At 40.8% G+C, this 18,650-nt stretch overlaps 1 protein-coding gene across 1 annotated transcript; it reads left to right on the forward strand.

The window, feature by feature from the left end:
* Positions 1 to 1,131: 1,131 nt before the first annotated feature.
* Positions 1,132 to 18,609, forward strand: MMUT (methylmalonyl-CoA mutase). The gene is made up of 12 exons (XM_003204648.4): positions 1,132 to 1,562; positions 3,124 to 3,491; positions 4,170 to 4,327; positions 5,056 to 5,227; positions 6,022 to 6,270; positions 8,119 to 8,230; positions 9,264 to 9,379; positions 9,772 to 9,887; positions 13,966 to 14,097; positions 16,199 to 16,346; positions 16,434 to 16,601; positions 17,843 to 18,609. Exons 1-12 carry the CDS (start codon positions 1,184 to 1,186, stop codon positions 17,969 to 17,971), a joined length of 2,247 nt encoding a protein of 748 aa, XP_003204696.1. The 5' UTR covers positions 1,132 to 1,183; the 3' UTR covers positions 17,972 to 18,609.
* Positions 18,610 to 18,650: the final 41 nt, after the last annotated feature.

Genomic DNA, 18,650 nt, shown 5'->3' on the forward strand with positions numbered 1-18,650 from the left:
AGAGCAGAGTAGAGGGGGACAATCACCTCCCTTTCCCTGCTGGCCACCTGGAGAGACACAGGAGGTTTGTGTTGGGTATGAGGAGGTTCGTGTTGAATGGTGAGCTGTTGGAACAGGCTGCACGGAGAGGCTGTGGATGCCCCGTCCACCCCTAGAGGTGTTCAAGGCCAGGTTGGATGGGGCCCTGGGCAGCCTGGACTGGGATTAAATGTGGAGGTTAGTGGCCCTGCATGCAGCAGGAGGTTGGAACTTCATGATCCTTGAGGTCCCTTCCAACTTGGGAGGTTCTGTGATTCTGATCTCACTCTCCCCTGTGGTGGGGCTGCACCTTTAGTACTGTGTTCAGTTTTGGGCCACACATTGCAAGAAAGACATGGAGGCCCTGGAGTGTGTTCAAAGAAGGGCAACAGATCTGTTAGGGATCTGGAGCGTAGGTGTTACCGGGAATGGCTGAGGGAGCTGGGATTGTTCAGTCTGGAGAAGGGGAGATTCAAGGGAGACTTTATTGCTTTCTACAACTCGCTGAAGGGAGGTTGTGCTGAGCTGGGTGTCAGCCTCTGCTCCCAGGTAACAGCTATAGAACAAGAGCTAGTGGCCTCAAGTTACACTAGGGGAGGTTCAGGTTGGATATTAGGAAACATTTATTCTCCAGAAGAGTGGTAATACATTGAAAGAGGCTGCACAGGGAAGTGGTGGAGTTACTGTCCCTTGAGGTGTTCAGGTACCATGTAGATGTGTCAGATAGGGACATGGTTTAATGGGCGTGGTGGTGATGGGTTGGACTCGATAATCATAGAGTCTTTTCCAACCTTAATGATTCTGTGATGCTATGACTTTCACTGGCTGGTTAATGATGGTGTTGTCTAGGGGCCAAAATAAGCTATATGTTTCATGTGTGGCTGCAGATGAGTTGCAGGAATGTCTTCCCTTGCTAGAAGAAAATGTAGGATTTTTCCTTAACTCTTCTTTGCACTGTCTGATTGAATGGGAAGAGAAGAGGATGTCTGTCAAATGAGCAAGTGAATAATACGCTTTTGTTTATTCCTGAGTAATTGTTTTGGCTTTAGCAAATTGCTTGAACTGTCATGCACAAATTCTCCCATGTCAGATTTATATGGTAACGTAAAATATGTGGTTTTAATCCCTTCAGCTCACACCATACTGGCCACTCATTGGATCAAACATGCTAAGAGCCAAGGATGTTCTTCTGTGCCTGCAGTCCTGCCGTTGCTTCTGCCCAACACAGCTTCCAGCCTGCAGGCTCACATGGCGTTCACTGCACCGTCAGCCACTGCACCCTGAATGGGCTGCCCTTGCTGAAAAGCAGCTGAAAGGCAAGAATCCAAAGGATTTAATTTGGCATACCCCAGAGGGGATCGACATCAAGCCCTTGTACTCCAAAAGGGACACAAAAGAGCTTCCTGAGGAGCTGCCAGGGGTGAAACCTTTCACTCGAGGACCCTACCCAACCATGTACACATACAGGCCGTGGACCATCCGCCAATATGCTGGCTTCAGCACTGTGGAGGAGAGCAACAAGTTCTACAAGGACAACATTAAAGGTAAGGTAGTTGTGCTGGGAGAAGACATCACCAAGCTAAACAATGGGAAGCATTCACATGAAGAATTGTATGGCAAATGTGATTATGAAGTCTTGTGAGTTTTAATTTCTGACGGGTTCTTCCCAATGGTACTGAATCATTTCTGAAACTCTCTTTATTTCATTTTACTATTGAGATGGGAAGATGAACACGTTAAATGCTATCTGTTGCTTCTCTGACTTGATGCTGACAAAATTTGGCAGCATCCCAGGGTCCAAAGAGTAGAGAGTTCATGGAACGTTCACTCTTATTTTGTGAGCGTGTAGTAGCTTGTAGAGACAAAAAAAATCTGAGTTTGGTCAGTTAGGTTTCTGAAATCAGTTCATTCTGGCATTTTGGGTTCCCATCTGATATTGTCAGTTTTAAACTCACATAAATACATATGTGTTGTGTCATTCATGTTGTACTAGTAAGGCCAGCTTCATAAAAGATGGGTGTTTTCATTACTTGAGAGCAGCTTCCCCAGTATTTCTGCACAGGGTTTTGTTTTGCAGCAGTATTAGGTATTTTCACTTGTAAAAGTCTCTGAGTCTACTCTCTCTTACAGTTGAAAGTTGTCACTGTGCTTCAGGGCTAACACCTAGTTTTTAGATGAGCAATAGAGGCTGATATCTGACAGCTAAGAGTTCTGCTGATGATAAAGAAGCTGATTGGCAAAGGAATGAAGTGTAGTTTCTTCAGGAGCAGCAGTGCTGATGGATGTCTGGGATTTGTAGAGTTTCAGGTACTGCTTCCACATCTGAGCAACAAAGAGCTCTAACTGTCTGGTTCCCTGCTCTGCATGGACAATTTTCTCTCACTGCATATGTCATTTGAGCCATGGCAATGGGCTGTATTCATATCTTTTCATGTTTCCAGCTAAGCAGTATTTCTGTTTGCAAACCCTGATACTACCTGTGTATACACATTTATAATTTGTGGCTCAGTAATGCATTAAGCATAGTGAGCTGATTATGTGGCTGAAATGGAAAGACTAAATATTTTTTGGTTAACTAAACTTTTCAAGTCGAAAATTACCATGTATTAGATGACTTCAGAGAAATCTGAGCAGGAAGCAGCAAAAAAGGGGTTTACTGCACAAACCTGAGTGGTGGAAAATAAACTGAATAAAATTAGATCAATCACAGAATGATAGAATGGCTGGGGTTGGAAGGGACCTCAAGGATGACGAAGCTCCAACCCCCCTGTGCCATGCAGGGCCACCAACCTCCACATTTCAGAGCAGCCCAGGCTGCCCAGGGCCCCATCCAACCTGGCCTTGAACACCTCCAGGGATGGACGGGGATCCACAGCCTCTCTGGGCAGCTGTTCCAGCACCTCACCACTCTCACAGCAAACAACTTCCCCCTCACATCCAACCTAAATTTCCCCTCCTTCTACTTAGAACCATTTCCCCTTGTCCTGCTGTTACCTACCCTTTCAAAGAATTGAGATCCAGTTCTAATGCAGCTGTTTAACACTTCTGAATTCTTTTTTTTAGTTTTTTCTTTCCTTTTTTTTTTCCTTTCTTTTCTGCACTTAGCTGGCCAACAGGGATTGTCTGTTGCTTTCGATTTAGCCACCCATCGTGGCTATGATTCAGATAATCCACGAGTTCGAGGGGATGTTGGAATGGCTGGAGTTGCCATCGATACGGTAGAAGACACCAAAATCCTTTTTGATGGAATTCCTTTAGAGAAAATGTCAGTTTCTATGACAATGAATGGAGCAGTCATCCCTGTGCTGGCAACATTCATTGTAACTGGGGAAGAACAGGGAGTGCCTCAGGCCAAGCTGACAGGGACAATCCAGAACGACATACTGAAGGAGTTCATGGTCCGAAACACTTACATTTTCCCTCCAGAACCATCAATGCGGATTATTGCTGACATCTTCCAGTACACCTCAAAGGTATTCAGTGTTTAAGTGTATTTACTTCATTTTTATACCTGGTTAACTATTTATAAGGGGACTTTGCAGAACAAAGCAGAGAACAGAAAGACCTGTCATAGTGAGCAAAGATGCAGTTGTGGAAGAAGATGGGAAGAGAAATCAAGACAAGTTAAGGTCTCAAATCGTTTGCAAACATTTATAAATTTTAGGATTAAGCCTAATCAAATTCAGACAAGCCTGAAAAGATAGCAGAAAGCTTGGATACAAGGAGTAGAGAGGCTTTTTGTTGTGCAGAGGGAGAAGCCAATTTATCCAGCTTATTAGCAGGAGCAAGGAGGTAGAAAATCTAAAGGCCTTGTGTAGTGAAATAAAGCATAGAAAGCAGATAAAGAAAAGGGTGAAACTCTGGATTTATGCTTGGAAGTTCAGTTCTACCTGTTGTTTGCTGAGTTGTGTTTTCATAGGAGAGTTGGGACACGTTGAGGAAGAGAGTGATGATGAGAAATAATAAATTAAGCACAACAAATAGTGAGAAGTAGTAAAAGCATGGGAATGTATGCGAAATAAACAGCTGAAAAGAACAGCTAGCATGTTGTGTTTGCAATCTACAAATAGTGGGTTATTTGTGAGTGTTGTTAGCACAACACTCAGGTTTTCTCCTCCCTTCTGCTGTAATGCACTTTTTTATTTTTGCAGTATATGCCAAAATTTAATTCCATCTCAATCAGTGGATACCATATGCAAGAGGCAGGAGCTGATGCCATTCTGGAATTAGCTTATACTATAGCAGATGGCTTGGAATACTGCAGAACTGGACTGAAAGCTGGCCTTACCATTGATGAATTTGCACCAAGGTGAGCTAAATACAAAACTCATTTTGGGTAAAGTCCCTAGAGTTTAATTTTAATCTTTTTCAGGATTTCTACATGTACAAGTAATATTTGCAAGGCTCTTACTGCAAATATATTTCCCTACCTTTGAAACTTTGTAACAAAAAAAAACAAACCAAAAAGAATACTTAGCTGGTCCAGCAGCCACTTAGACTACATCTGTTTTAACAGACTGAATAAAACTAATTTACAAGCCCAAGCATTGCCCAGGCTTGTTGTAATAGTTGATTTCTGAATCAGCAAGAGGGTCTCTCAGCAGTTGTTGAAAGAGGTTCTAATGGAGTTGTAGCTTTAGGACTGCAGAATGACTTCTGCTCATAAGTAGTTTGTGAGCAATAGCCACGCAGTACATCGTGTCCAGCATCTTTTCCCAACATTGCAGTGTCAGTGTCTGCATTACTGATGTGCTGGAACTCTTCTTCCCTCAGGGCTCCCCCACATCAGACCCAGGGCACATCTTAGCAATTCCAGAAGCCATAACCACTGGCAGTTTGCCTGCAGTTACCTTGTTTCAAAGTTAAGACTGCTTATTGGCATAGATGTGTGTCTTCTGTAGCAAATGGCAACAGTGTCCAGAAATATTCCTATCACCTCATGTAAATCTGTAAAACTAAATTAATAGGAGGTCTCGTCCTTTACTGAAATGGAGTTTTTAGATTGGTTTAACGTTTTATCCTATCCTCTTATTACAGACTCTCCTTCTTCTGGGGAATTGGCATGAACTTCTATATGGAAATAGCTAAGCTTCGAGCAGGGAGGAAGCTATGGGCTCACTTGATAGAGAAAATGTTCAAGCCCAAGGATCCCAAATCTCTGCTGCTGAGAGCTCACTGTCAGACTTCAGGCTGGTCACTCACTGAGCAGGTTAGGAATTTTCCTAACTCTATTTCCTAATTAAAATATGTTCTCGTGGTGTATCTCTTAAAGAGGGCTGTTACAGGCACCTGCACTGAGTGATTCTTCACTGTCTTAGGACACAGGGTACCCAGTTACCCCTCTCTGAGGATCATGATAATTCTTTTTTTACTCTGAAGGTTTCTGCATACAATGCAGCTATTGAAATGTCTGAAGAAAGCAGAGAAAAATCTTAACCTAAATGCTAAAATTGCATTTTGTAGTATTGACTTTCTTTTTGTTTTTATACTCCAGATTATCTGTTGCATCCATTGATGTATCCATGAATTTGCTACAAGCAAATTTCAACAGTGCCTCCTACCTTTGTGTAATACTATCATTAGTGAAATTACTGAGCACATGTGGCACCAAAATGGATCTTGACTCTTGAACTGTTCTCCAAATGTGTTCTGAGACTTTGGGATTCTGGGGTGGAGGGATCCCACCTCTTCCACCATCTCTACTTTGAATTAATTACTTGTAACACAACTCAATATCAATTGAGCTTTGCTTTATTATTGTGACCAATTTAATTGTACATCAATAATTCTGGCTTGCTTTATTGATTAATCTCTTTGCCTGAAATACTGTTGAGCGATATATCAATTTCATTGGATGTCTCCCATTTTTTCAGCTTTTGATATGATTACAGTTCTTCTACTGGGAATCTTGCATTCATTTATGTGCAGCAATGTATGTGAAATCAATATACCTCAGCCCTGTGGCAGAAGCTTTGACCTTTAGAGCTTTCCTTTTCTTTCCAGGATCCCTTTAACAATGTTATTCGCACTACAATTGAAGCAATGGCTGCAGTGTTTGGAGGCACCCAGTCTTTGCATACAAATTCATTTGATGAAGCTTTGGGTTTGCCTACAGTGAAGAGTGCTCGCATTGCTCGCAATACACAGATCATAATACAGGAGGAGTCAGGGATTCCAAAAGTGGCAGACCCCTGGGGGGGATCTTATCTGATGGAGTGCCTCACCAATGATGTCTATGAGGCTGCTTTGAAGGTTGGTTTGCATTCTCCTTTATGGTTTGTAGGAAAATTGCAGCTATAGAATTTTTGAGAGATGACTATTTCATACCTAATTTCTTAGGAAGGAATTATTTAACCCTTAAGCATCAATGTTTTTTTTTCTAGATGAACTTTACAAAAGTAAAGTGTTTAGAGAGATGCATTCAGCATTTCAGCAGACTACTTTCAGAAAGGAAATATTTCATTGTAGGACAGATAATGAAAATATTTTGCCCTCTAAAGACTCCTTATTTTAGAGAATCTGTGTTTTCTGTGTAAGGTTAAAGAAAAAAAAATGAGGAGTCTGAAGAAGAAATGATCAAACCATCCTACTTAGGTACATGCAGAACAGGATCTCCAGGGCAGTGGTCATGGAACCAAGCCTGCTGGAGTTCCAGAAGTGTTTGGACAACACTCTCAGACGTGGGCTGATTTTTTTGGATGCTCCTATGTGGAGCCAGGAGTTGGACTTGATCTTTTTAGAACTCACAGTATTCTTTGATTCATGTCTACTCGTGCATGTGTTACTCTGCTTCATATTTAGAAACTAGAGGTTACTGGAAGCCAAGTTTTATAGCCAGGTAAGGAGGCAGAAAATTGTTTGGCCGATGCAGAATTTTTTTTGTTGTTGTTGTTCTATTGATTCAGATTTATTTTTTTTTATTTCAAATAATATATTTCATTTGCCAATTATTAGTTGCATGTCAGAGGTGCAGCCCAAGAGTAGCCTGACTGGTGGCAGTCCTGAATAAAACCATCCACCTATATGTGGAGCTGTTGGATTGGATCCAGAGAAGGGCCACAGAGATGCTTAGAGGGCTGGAGCACCTCTCCTATGAAGAAAGGTTGGCAAAGCTTGGTGTGTTCAGCCTGGTGAAGACTGGGAGAAACCTCATTGCAGCCTTCCAGTACTTGTAGGGAGCTTATAAGCAGGAGGGAGACCAGCTTATTACATGGGCAGATAGTGACAGGACAAGGTGGAATGGGTTTAAACTAAAAGAGGGGAGATTTAGATGAGATGTTAGGAGGTAATTTTTTACTCAGAAGGCAATGAGGCAGTAGCAGAGGTTGCCCAGGAAAGTGTGGGTGCCCCATCCCTGGCAGCATTCAAGGCCAGGTTGGGTGGGACTCTGGGCAGCCTGATCTGGTGGGTGTCTACAGCAGAGGGGTTTGGAATAGATGGGCTTTAAGGTTCCTCCCAACCCAAGCCATTCTGTGTTTAGCCTACAGGTAAATTCTGCCTTTAAGCAAAAGTGCAAAATCCCAACATCAATTAATGAACTAATACAGGATCAAACACTATGCTGGCACTATGCAGATTGCTCTGTGCAGTAGGATGCACTGACAGGTGTCTTTTAGGACTGTGTTAACCAAGATGCTTCTAGACAGTGCCAAGCATGGTCTGATGACCACTCTCTGTAGGTAGTTTGAACACAGTGTTTTGGAGTTGAATGGGCTTTTGTGTGAGAGTTGGACCATGACATAGAACTTGTCTTCAGGATCTGACAAATAGCCCTGGCTTTTTTAGTTCATTAAACTGACAGGCAAAAGTCAGTGCAGAATTAAGGTCTCAAATTTTAGTCCTTCACGAAGGGGAGACAACAACTATTTGTGGTTGAACATGCCTTGCACTGTTACTGAATTCATGGAGTTTTGGCCATAAAAATGATCTCCTTTGAGATCTCTTGTAACACATACCAAAATCCATGGTCAGAGACACAGAGAGCTAGGAGAACAGGACTGTATATTTGGATGTAGTTAGAATTTGGATGGTTGTGCAACTGCAAAGCTTGTTTTGTGAACCTTACTAATCCTCTTTTTCTCAATCTTCTGCATTTCGCAGCTCATTGAGGAGATTGAAGAAATGGGTGGAATGGCCAAAGCTGTTGCTGAGGGAATTCCCAAACTTCGTATTGAAGAGTGTGCAGCCCGAAGGCAAGCCAGGATTGACTCTGGTAGGGAGCAAGAAGGCAAAAGAAGGGAACTTTTTTTTTTTTTCTCCTGCTTTCTTTTTGAGGTAGCACATTTAAACTGCTGCTCCTGAGTGTAAAACTGTGACAGCCAGCAGATGGCAGTGTTGAATGCATCTGCCCAAGTGGCTCAGTTTCTTTGGGAGGTGTTGATTTGTCCTGAAGACCAGAAAAATGCAGTCATTTCATATTAGGAGATGATGCAGTTCTTTATTTATGTATGGATACATAATCACAGACAGTGTGTGTTTGTGGAGGTGTGTATGTGCAAATATGTACATTTATACACATGTATATGTGTAATAAATGTGTGTGAGTGTGTATATATATGTTTATTACCTCTATTCAGTTTTTCTGGTCTGCAGGGATAACTTGAACAGGAAAGAAGTTCATGAACCTTTTTTGAGTGTGAATTTGAAGCAGGCTCTTGACCAGTCAAGAACAATCAATACAATTCTGTTTCCTCTCCCAAGATGGATTACTTCATCCTGCTTTGAAAAGAGGAGTAACGTTATGAAGCACTGCAGATAAAATGCTTGCTAAATCCATGCCAGCTGAAAACTGAAATGCAGGTTTTGAACATGATAATTCTAATACACACAAAGCAGGCTTAAGTGGGAACTTCGCTTATTTGTCTGCTAAAATCAAAAAAGTAAATGCAAAGCAGTGTAGAGGACAAGCCCTTTTGTTGAGTTCTTTAAGAATCAGTTATGTAAACTCAAAAAGAAAATAGCAAACGTGTCTTAGTGACTCACTACTAAATGAGTCTGAAAGATAAATATTCTATTTCAAATTGTTTTCTGCCCAGTGTTAACTGTGTTGAATGTTCATGCATATAATCATCTCTTAAGTATAGAAATAGACTTAAATCCTTCCTATATTTCTTAAAGTATTTGAAATGTTATAAAGCAAAGCACTGTATTCTATTACTTAAAATGTTCTTGTCATATAAACATTGTGTCTTTTCACACTAGTTTGCACATATATCCTAAATTTTTTGTGTTTCCACTGGAAATAGGTTCTGAAGTAATTGTTGGAGTAAACAAATATCAGCTAGAAAAAGAGGAGACAGTTGAAGTTCTGGCTATTGATAATTCTTCAGTCCGTAACAAGCAGATTGAGAAGATTAATAAGGTGGGAAATACCTTCTTAAAAATGAAGGCTGTTACAATTGCAGATAGAACTTAAGTAAACATTACAGAAAATGTGGCTTCCCAAAAGCATGACCCTTAAATCTCTTAGGATCCACTCTAGTTGTTAGTGGAGAAGTTGGATTTCTGTTCATTTGTTTCAGTAGAGTGATGGAAACCCCCTAGGAAACAAAGTAGTAACAAAGCCATTTTTGTTTGAATGTTGTTCATTTGGTATTAATCATTGCCTTTCAGATAGTCTCATGAGGATATGAATTTCAAAACTGAGAACTTTACATTTTCTGAAACAGAGACAGAAAATAGCTGTGCCATGTTTTGCACTCAAAGCACGTCACGTTTCTTACTCAGGTGAATATTTTTTCTTTTGCACTTCAGGTGAAGGCTAGCAGAGACCCCGCAGCTGCTCAGCGATGCCTTGATGCTCTAACACAGTGTGCAGCCACAGGTGAAGGCAATATCCTGGCTCTTGCAGTGGAAGCAGCACGTTCAAGGTATTAGGGATAAGGGTGAAAATCCAGCTGCTATTTAAAAACTGGTTGTTCATTTTCAGGGGGAAGTTGTTTGCTGTGAGAGTGGTGAGGTGCTGGAACAGCTGCCCAGAGAGGCTGTGGATGCCTCGTCCATCCCTGGAGGTGTTCAAGGCCAGGTTGGATGGGGCCCTGGGCAGCCTGGGCTGCTGTGAGATGTGAGGTTGGTGGCCCTGCCTGTGGTGGGGGGTTGGAGCTTCGTGATCCTTGAGGTCCCTTCCAACCCAGGCCATTCTATCATTCTGTGATTCATCTTTCAACTATTTTTGGGTATGGTGTCAGTGAGGTTGGTCTCAAGGTCTTTTGGATTTTATTTTTGAGATGGAAGTAAACAAGGACTTGTGCATATGATATTGTAAGACTGTTGCATTTTACAGTCTCTTAAAGCTATGGTTGAATTTCTACTGAGGAACAATGGGAATACGAAGTATATCATCTGAAATAATGTTGTACACAGGAGTTGTGTTGTTTCAGGCTCAGAATCTTAGCAGTTTTGAGCTATAACTACCTTTTTCTGCCACCCTGCCATTTCATGGGTCAGGGAGCTTGAGAAGTGTCTGAGATGTGAAAAGGGATGTGCACAATCCTAGCACTGTTGCTTCATCTTTTCCTGCACCAGAGCTTGGTGTGAAAATGTTTTTATCATTGAAGGAGAATGTTTCCTTAGGCAGACAACAGTGTAAAAGGTCCTTTTGAAGCAGTGAGGCTTCTTTTAGAGCCCAGTGGAAGATGGGTGTTTTGGTTTGGTTTTTTTTCACTTAAGGTGCTTTTAAGACTATTTCCTGCTTCAAAGTAAACATCAGTCTGTAGAATACAACATACCTGTCTGTTCCTTAACTAACTAAATGCCTCAGAAATGAACAAGCCAAAATCACTCATATTTGCAATGCCCTCTTGCTTGTTCTCAAATTTCTTCATTCTCTTTTTTTGAACACTAACAGCCACTCTTTGAATATATTTCTGTACAAGCTTTCCCATGCACAGCTTGTCATGGCACTGATGCAGCATGATGCTGCTCTGATCCAGCAGCATGTCTGCCTACACCTGACTTTGAATTGTGGAGGTCACTGCAGGATAATGTTGGATTTACCAGGAATTCATGTCTTCTGTACCAAAATTGACAAATTACCCACTAGTTTCTTTCCTTAGTGACCTTGTTTTTATTATCTGTAAAAGCATTAATACTTTATAAGCTGCAAATGTGAAACAAAATTTCTCTCTGCCTTGAAGCCATGTAGACTAAGTATGGGATGTGACCACAGAATGACTTTATTATGGCATCTGATCGTGGAGTTTTGAGCAACCTGGACTAGAGAGAGGTGTCTCTGCCTATAGCAGAGTGATTGGAACTTGGTGATCTTAAAGCTCCCTTCCAACCTAAACCATTCTGTGGTTCTATAAAGAAAAGAGCATAATGTGTTTTGTGAACAAGGAGTTCTTCTATACAGGGCAACATGCAAAGAGATTTTCAAGAGAGCACACTCAGGGCAGTCTGTTTCTTTATCTCTTGAAACTTTCATTTCTTTTTGTGCATGGAAGGAACAGAAGAGCACAGCACAAGTGTGCTTGCACGCGCTGCTCTTCGGTTTAAAGCTGAATAAGCTATACTTATACTTACACGTTGCTTTTGCAAAACAAGAGAAGGAAAAAGATTTGTTATTTTCTAGAGAAAGTAGTATGTTCTGCAACAGTAAGCATTTAGGGAGTTTTCACAGGAGGAAGTTGCCAGTGTTTATGGAGGATCTGTATCTATGTTAAGCTGCAGTCTGTGATGTCTGGCACTCTGAGAGGGAGTCACTATTTCCAGATCCTATTTATCAGTCTGCTGCAGACTTGCTGTTCAGCCTTGAGGAAGTCTCTTAACTTAATGCTTATCCAGTCTGTTTTTTCTATTTTTTTTTAATTAATAGCAGACAACAGTAACATTAATAAGATTATTTAGATATTCTGAAAAACACAAACCAGTGTAAGACAGGTAGTACTTGCTAAGCTTTCTGAGATCCCACAGGTGCTGTGAAATGAAGATTTACACAGAGATGTTGGCAGGTTCTGATGCAGTCATGGACAGGTTGCTTTGTGACTAATGCTCTCTATTGCATTACTAATAAAATAAATTCAAAGAGAGTGCCAGTCTAAGTCCAGTTCATCCATAAACTTATAGCTAATATAAATCATCTATTACTTGGCATTGGCTGCTTTTTTTGTGTATAATCTTCTGGAGTCCAGACTTGACTCCTTCTTATGCTGAAGAAGAAAATGGGTAAGAGCTGAGAACTTCCAAAATATAACTCCAGAAGGTAAAGGGGGAGGGGAAATGACAAAAAGATGAAGCCTTTGTCTGTAGCATGAGTAAAAAACTGCATGTCCAGCTTGCTGCTATCTTCGAGACAAAGTGGGGAACCTGAAGAGAGATACCTCAGCATAAGAGACCACCTTCAGGCATATGCATTAGAGATCTTGCTTACATGCTCAAGATACAATTTTTGCTATTTCTGCCTTAATGTAGCTTTGGATTATAACTACTGTTATGTTTGCTGAGTATGCTGCACATGAGCCAGTGACAGAGCAGCAATAGACACAGGAAGTAAAATACCTCTCTGAGATGTACAGAGGATCCAGTTAATACAGCAAAAATCCATCTGTTCTATTGGCTGTGTGGCAGACTATGTAAGGTAGGCATCACACAGAACCTATTTGAAATGCAAACAGCAAAAGGAAACCTGACTGCAATTCATTTGGTCGTCCTCTTGTAAAAGTATGTGGACAAGAACTTGCACCAAATGTCCTTTGATTTGTATTAAAACCTTTAGAGTACCTCATTTCACCTAAGAGTAGCTTATAGGTGAATGTAATACAAACGTATATGAATTCGAGAGGTTTGAAAAATGCTTAGCAGTAATCAAACAGATGAGGTCTCTCTATCTGCAAGCACACTTTCAAAGGGTTCTATAAGAGTACTGTTTTTCTTCCTTTCACTCTGACAAAGTGTACAGCGAGTTGTAATCATTCCTTTGTACAAATATTTTAGTCTTTTCCTATTCAAAGATGACATATTTTTACTGACTGATTATTACTGATGATATGTTCCATCAGGAGCTCGGTGGCATGCTGGCATATGGTGCCAGCTCCCACTTCATTTCATACCACAAGTAAGAAGTTTGTTGTGATGCAGCTGCTAACTGAACTGCTCTTCCTCCACAGACGAGCTGTTTTTTCCCTTCTGAGTAGACTTCTTTCCTCAGTATTTGGTTATAGGCTCAATTGTTATGAGAACACAGCGTTGTCCTTTTGGGACAGTTCTGCATGTGAGATTTTACACAGAAGAGTGGAATCCATTAAGCTCAAGATTTTAAATGCTTCGTAACAGAAGCTGTTGTTTCATTTGTTTGTATGAGAAGGCAGCACAGCCTGGTTTGCTTCTGGCAATTGTGCTATAGCAGTAAAATGTGTATTATTTCTAGCACGCACGGTGTCTCAAATAGCAAACAAAGCTTGTCACTTGCATGGAAATGGATTTTCCCAGCTTCTTCTGCTTCTCAGTCAATAAAATTGCTATGCTAGAAGCAGATAAGAAGTACTAAAATATAAACAGCAAGGTCAAGAGAAACAAATTCCAGTAAACGAGTTAGGTTGCAGTCTGCTTTTGTGTGTGTTCTTTTTCTTTTTTATTTTCTTAATATATATTTTGACTCTTAGTATATGAGTCCAAATGCAGAATCCTGCAAGCTGAGCATTAAAAAATTCCCAGTTGAGAAAACCTGATTTAATTTCCTGCAGTATTTTGCCATGTAACAGTCCCAGATGCCTTGTCATATGTAAAGTCACTTCTCACATCAGCAGAACAGTATTTTCTTAAAAATATTCTTGCATGTTCCAGTGAGATGCAAGTCAGACATCCAGAGTTGCAGGGCCACAAGGGAAGCAAATGTAATTGATTTTGCTCCTGCAGCAAGGCAAATAGTTGGGCTGCTGCCAGTTAATTCTGTATTCTGTGTCCATGTAAGCCTCCTGATAGCATTAATACTTTGTTTCTGTATCTTAGGTGCACCGTTGGAGAAATAACAGATGCAATGAAGAAAGTGTTTGGGGAGCATAAAGCCAGTGACCGAATGGTGAGCGGAGCTTATCGACAGGAGTTTGGGGAGAGCGATGAAATCCTTCATGCTATCAACAGGTGAGGAGGGCTTTGCAGGAAGCCAAACACAGGCTGACATTAGGTTTACGTGCTACTGTGCCTTAAAAAAGCACACCCCATAACAAACCACCTGCATGGGCACTCCCATACCTGTAAGCCAGTAAGCAGGATAAGAAAAAATAACTGAGGTAGGACAGAAGTCAACAGTAAATTGAACTAGCACTGAGATGGTTTTCTGGTTTGAGGATTTTGTTGAAGCAGATGTGGTAGTCTTAGGGTTAAATCCCCATACACTGGTTTGCTTTGCCTGAAGACTGTGTGATAGTAATCTCTACAAATATTTCCAATTATTCCTATTTGTAAAACCTGGTTTTGAGCTGCCCAAAAATTGTCCCTGCGACTTCTTTCTTTACTGTTCCTAAAATTATAAGGCTAAAATCTGCCTGGATATCAACCTGAAATTTCCTGTCTATGGTTGTTACTTTGTCATGTCACTAGGGAGAAAACATCAGAAGATGGCAATATGTGTGAAAGCAGTGAGTATTTGTGCCTTTTGGCAGCTTCTGCCTTTGCTGCTGTTCTCCTGACTGAAGAGACTGAATTGTTACAGTGGGCAGGGATGTAATATGGGCTGATGCATCCCTGCTCTCTTGGGTCTTATACCTTAAAGAGTTATGGGGTCTCTTGAAAGGGAATTTACGGATGGCTTCACAGTGGTGATGTTTAGCCTGGTTGAAAGGTCATTGTGCTGGCAGATTACACAGTCTTCTCTTATTTCAAATGTTTCTTTTGAATTTAAGTATTTATAATTAAGCTTTTACATGAAGCTGAACCTATTCCTTGAGAATCAAGAAGCAGTTTCTTTTTTGTATCTGCCATTATGTCACAGTTTGTGTGAACCAGCTAGTGTACGTGGTATTGAAAGTAACTTTGCTGCAAGTCACTTTTGCACAGGCCTTCAAAAGTGAAATTTCACACCTGCCCCTCTCTTAACTCAAGCCTTGTACTGCCTTAGGTAGTCTTGGAGCACCAAAAAACTGTTTCTGTTGGGATTGAGCTTGTGGGTAATAAGAAAATAAGAATATGGAATAGAAAACAATACAGAGAAGAATTGTAAGACTTTACAAATTAATGCAGATACTACTTGGTTGATATTCTTAGCAGTCCTTAGGAACAGAGAAGGCAGGCCCAACTCTAGATCCTCAAGTAGAAGATTGGTTAGTCTTCTTCTCTCAGCTTCTGTGATATAATTCACTTCTCAACTGTGCAAGTGTTTTATTTATTGCTCTTACATGATGCATTTTCTTCTCCTAGCACAATCTACTGAGGCTGTTTAATTCTGTGCTGATAAATGCTTTGTCTTGAGTCATTCTTTTCCCCAAACTAAACCAGTGGATTCTTACAGTGACTAACACAGTCAAGTCAGCATTTGGTTTCGAGATGCACCAAGTCCATACAGCTCCATCATTTAAAAGAGCACTGAGAACAGGATAAGCAATATTAAAAAGTCTTTTTAGCAATGTTTCTGAGAAACAGTTGTCTTTGCTTCCTGCTGCAGGATAGATACTGGCAGTATATGGATAATGAGAGGTAAGGTGACAGATTAACCTCGGAGGTTGTGGTTACACAGTCACTTGTAATTCAACAGACATCTGAACTGTCACTAAACAGAAGGGAGGCACTGGACTGAGCGCACAGAATGGAAGATGTAGTAATCCTTTTCTGTGCTCCTGCACAATGATGTGCTACTGCACAGCATTTCTTGTGCCATGCTTCAACTTTTTGAACTCAATGTTCATAATTATTCTTAAAATCTAAGAATTGTGTTTAAGTTGGTGGTTATTCAGCTCATTCAATCCTCATAGAAAGCAGTATTTTTGCCACTGCAAAGCAGAAAAGTAGTGGTTTTCTTCAAAAAAGAATATTTTATTGTTCTGAATAGTAAATACAAGAAATGGATTAGTAATCATATAACAATAACTGTGCCAGCTACATAAGCAAATGGCGACTTGGAAGATCTTTTTATTTGATGTACAGAAATTATGCTGCAGCTGCAGCTAGTGCTTTTATTTTAAATTTGTGGAAATGCTTCTGGTGAATCTCAGTGACTAAGAGTGATATCATTCATGTTTTCAATCAGAGTTACCAAGTTCATGGATCGCGAGGGGCGCAGGCCCCGTATACTGGTTGCAAAGATGGGCCAAGATGGCCACGACAGGGGAGCTAAAGTTATTGCTACAGGATTTGCAGACATTGGCTTTGACGTGGACATAGGTCCCCTCTTCCAGGTATGAGTGACTCAGCAGTGTTCAATCCCATGCCTTTCAGCAGCCAGGCTGGGGCTGTTAGTTGTGTGTGATCCTCTTTCCATACAGACTCCTCGCGAAGTGGCCCAGCAGGCTGTTGATGCAGATGTACACTGTGTTGGTGTGAGCACGCTAGCAGCAGGTCATAAAACTCTTGTGCCTGAACTCATCAAAGAACTCGATGCCCTTGGCCGCCCAGACATTCTTGTCATATGTGGAGGTGTCATCCCACCCCAGGTATGCATCAGTATCATCTCCACCTTTGCTAGTTTTAGCTATTTCTTAGATAATCTGAATGTCAGAGGTGACATAAAGCACTGAAGGCTGCCGGGTGCCATCACCAGGTTCAGCACAGATCTGCAGGAAGGTCACAGGGTGCTGTCACGTCTTGTTGATAGAACTTTCTGTACATCATGTCCTGGTTTAACTTACGTTGTTTGTTGGATGGAATATTAAGTTCTGCTGTGAGGAGACTAGCCTCGGGGAAGTGGTTTTCATGTTCTGTTAGTTTCAATTACCAGTACCTTGCATAATCCTGGTAAAGGCTAGCTCCCATCTGAAGGGAACTTATTACTTTCAGTAATGGTTCTGAAGAGGCACAGTGACTAAGAGATATGGCTCATCAGTGCAGCTGTAGGGTGCACATCTCATTCTTTAGTTAGCTGCTCCTCATGTTCTCTGTCATCAGACTTAGTCCCTCTCATTAACTATTTCTCCTAAGCTTGCTGGATTCCCTCACAGTCAGATCTGTGTCTTTTTCCTAAAATTTTCTTTAGCTCATCCAGAATTTGCCTGGCTGTAACAGGCTAGGTTAGTCTTCTGTTTAGAGAGAGACAGATTCTAGAGAGAATCTAGATTCAGATCGATTTTGCATACAAATTTATTTTAACTCCCTTTTCCCTGACATTTTCCTTCTCTAACCAGTCAGGTACGTAGTTCAGGAAGGACAGACTTTTAAAATGAACAACTTTCCTAAGATTTGTCTAAGAGACAGACTGTGTTCTGTCCAGTAGGATATACTACTAGCCTGTAGCTGAAAGACATGTAGACTATTCCCACGTAGAAGTAAGAGAGACCAGACAACTGCCTCTCTGGTCACTTCAGAATTTCAGGCTGACTGTAGCATCAGAGTTACTTAGATTGCAGGGACCATTAGCAGCCAGTCACCTATTCCAAGCCCTTGTTCAAAGCAGCATTTTCAAAATTGGAAAGTAGATCAAATTTAGGCTAGGTTATTCAGGGTCGCATTCATTTGACTTATGTTATATTAGTCTGATGATAAACAAATAAGACCTTTCTTGTAGATGCTTTTTGGTATTTCTTTATTTCTCCAGTTACTGTTTTTTTTTGCCACTTCCCTTGATGCTCTGTTGCCTCTCAGGGAGTTGATGCATATTTTCTGAGGGTCAGCACGTACAGTTACTGGTCAATTTTCTGTTGCACTGTTAATTAAAGATCTCACATTTCTTTCTGGACAGGATTATGATTTCCTACATAAAGCTGGCGTTACCAATGTGTTTGGCCCAGGGACTCGTATTCCTAAAGCAGCTGTGCAAGTATTGGATGATATTGAGAAATGCCTGGAGAGGAGGCAGCAGTCCATGTAATGCTGAAATCCAACACTACTCAACCAGCCTTATATCAATCACTTTTGGAATGTAATCATCAGCGAAGGACGGCCAGCCACATTTCTTTGGTTCCAGTGCCCCACGACCTGGTGCTTTGTGCTTTCTAAGAAAGTTGTAAATTCTCTGCTTGTTCTGTTTGAGGATTATTTATGTGTTTACCCAGAAGAAAATTTTCTCTCTGTAACTATTAATGCAAGGAATCAAGGGAATTCAGTAGGTGGGTTTGCTGTTGTTTTTGTTTTTTTTTTCCTTTTTTAGATATACTGATAAATAAAATATCAGTGCAAGCTGTGGTTGACCTCTTTTGCATACAGATAACCATTTGAATTTTGGAATCGTGTATTTGGCAGGCATTGGAGTCTTCAGGCAAAATCACTAAAGTTCAGCAGAGATGTGATTGACTTAAGCAGCACTTTGATGTTAATGTTAATCAGACTCAGTTCACTTTAGAAAGAAGAAAGTAGATAAAACATAGTTTTTCTAAGCTCATGGTTTGTTTAATAAGATAGTAATGTTGTGTCTGGCAGTAACCAATATAGGAGCAGCTGTGCACCTTTTGCCTACATCATTGCTCCTATACTTCACTTTTTCTCAAATAAATCATAGAATCAAAGAATTGCCTGGGTTGAAAAGGATCACAATGATTGTCTCATTCCAA

This window comes from Meleagris gallopavo, chromosome 2, assembly GCF_000146605.3.
Source record: "Meleagris gallopavo isolate NT-WF06-2002-E0010 breed Aviagen turkey brand Nicholas breeding stock chromosome 2, Turkey_5.1, whole genome shotgun sequence".
In the NCBI taxonomy this organism is placed as follows: Eukaryota; Metazoa; Chordata; class Aves; order Galliformes; family Phasianidae; genus Meleagris; species Meleagris gallopavo.